At 47.7% G+C, this 1,979-nt stretch overlaps 1 protein-coding gene across 1 annotated transcript in view; it reads left to right on the top strand.

Moving 5' to 3' along the window:
• Window positions 1-1,973, top strand: part of EIF4G1 (eukaryotic translation initiation factor 4 gamma, 1) — an 18,883-nt gene extending 16,910 nt beyond the window's left edge. Inside the window, exon 34 of the mRNA XM_010855713.1 lies at window positions 1,717-1,973. Within this exon, the coding sequence (XP_010854015.1) occupies window positions 1,717-1,901 (185 nt within the window). The 3' untranslated portion in view covers window positions 1,902-1,973. The remainder of the gene's footprint in view (window positions 1-1,716) is intronic.
• Window positions 1,974-1,979: the final 6 nt, after the last annotated feature.

Genomic DNA, 1,979 nt, shown 5'->3' on the forward strand with positions numbered 1-1,979 from the left:
AGAAAAGAGATTGGAAGTCATACATGACTCCCAGGATGGTTTTAACAGGTGAGATGATAGTAGGGATGCCATTTACTGGGCAGTAGGGACCACTGGATCAAGTTGAGTTTGGTCATACTGAGTTTGTGGTCCTGATGGGGATGATCAGAGATGTCAGTCAGGTAGGTAGGCAGCTACCTGGGTATCTGATTTGGAGAGGAAGAGGTCAGGGCTGAAGGCCCATTTCTGGAGGCACAGGGCATATTAGGAGAGGGAAATGGTCTATAATGCTAGATGCTGCTTGAACAGATCTGAAAATTAGGGCCTCTGGTATGTGAAAACATGGAGGCTACCCTGGCAGAAAAAGTATTTGGTAAAGCAGGGGGCAGGATCTGGATTGGAAAGGACAGGGTAATACTCCCCTGAATCAGGAAGAAAATAGCAAGTGCAGACAAATTTTTTTTTTCAATACTTTTATTATTTGATTTGGCTGAGCCAAGTCTTAGTTGTAGCTTGTGGGATCTAGTTCCCTGGCCAAGGATTGAACCCAGGCTGACTTCATTGTGAACATGGCCGTCTTAGCCTTTGGACCACCAGGGTAGTCCCTAGAAGAAATGTTTGAATTCAACTAATCTCTTGTCAAAAGACAAATCTTATTTTGTTTGGGTGTGAAGAGATAGTAGGTGTTAAAAGGAGGCTTTTAGTGTTTAGGTGGGAGAAGCTTGGGCTTATAAATATGGGGCAGAGTGGTGGATAAATTGATTGTGTAGAGTCACTGGGACACGTATACATGGGGTTTGGAAAACAAGTTTGGGATAAGTGATCAGTTGCTGCCATTGCTGAGGGATAGGGGTTGGAGGCTGTCCATAGCCTCGGTTGTGGCTTTGAGGGTGTGTGCCTGAGGAACATCCTGGCTTGGAGTTTCTCTTAGATGGCTCAGTCGGTGTTTCACTGAGGCCTCGACTCTAAATTCTATGCTGTATTCAAAAGAAATCAACTTCTCAACCTCCTTTTGCTTTTAAGAATGTATTGTTTTCTTTGGAAAGACTGGCAGTGCATGTGGGGAATGGAATAGATTATGTTCAGGGTTGTATAAGTGCTTTGGAAGGCTGACGGAAAGCTGGGGATGAGGGAGAAGCAGAGCAGAGAGGGTGCTTGAGTTGAGCCTAAAGGAATTCACTAGGAAGGTGATAAAAGGTGACAAGAGAAACAATGTTCCTGGCAAAGGATACATCACACCTAAAAGTGTCAAGGCCAGGGACGGGTGGATATATGTTCAGGAGATGGTGGAAAGTAAGAGAAAATTAGGGTCAAGTTTGTCAGAACCTGTAAAATGGGGCCGGGGTGGGGTCAGTGAATGTTCCAGGTTATACCCTTGACTTTTGTGGGAGGTACGTCTCAGCCTTTTGTGATTCCTCAAATTCAGGAGTACCAATTCTGCAGTTTTCCCCATTAAATAAATATATCATGAGTGGAGAAGCTTGAAGCTGCTGAGGTGAGGCTGGGCAGGTTTGTACGTTTTGGCCAAGTGACTCATTCTCGCCAACCAGTGTCTTAGATCATGAGATTAGTATGGTGTCAGAGACCTAGTCACTCTGGAATGGCTAGACACACAAATGTCAGCATGTTGGGTCTGGGCCTTGTTTCAACAGTGGAGCTTAGGGGTGGGATTCCTGGGCGGTGGGATGGGGTGCTTATGGACAGCATGCCTCTAACTGCTGTTCTGCCTGCTTGCAGACCTGCTTGGGATGTTCTTCGATGCGCTGTATGACGAGGACGTGGTGAAGGAGGACGCCTTCTATAGCTGGGAGAGTAGCAAGGACCCTGCTGAGCAGCAGGGCAAGGGCGTGGCCCTAAAATCTGTCACGACTTTTTTCAAGTGGCTTCGTGAGGCGGAGGAGGAGGAGTCTGACCACAACTGAGGGCGGGTGGGGCCGGGGACTTGGAGCCCCATGGACACTCGGATGGCCAAGCCAGCCGCCTGGACTGCAAGGGGGGGC

The sequence above is a fragment of the Bison bison genome, unplaced genomic scaffold (genome assembly GCF_000754665.1).
Source record: "Bison bison bison isolate TAMUID 2011002044 unplaced genomic scaffold, Bison_UMD1.0 scf7180017864367, whole genome shotgun sequence".
Lineage (NCBI taxonomy): Eukaryota > Metazoa > Chordata > Mammalia > Artiodactyla > Bovidae > Bison > Bison bison.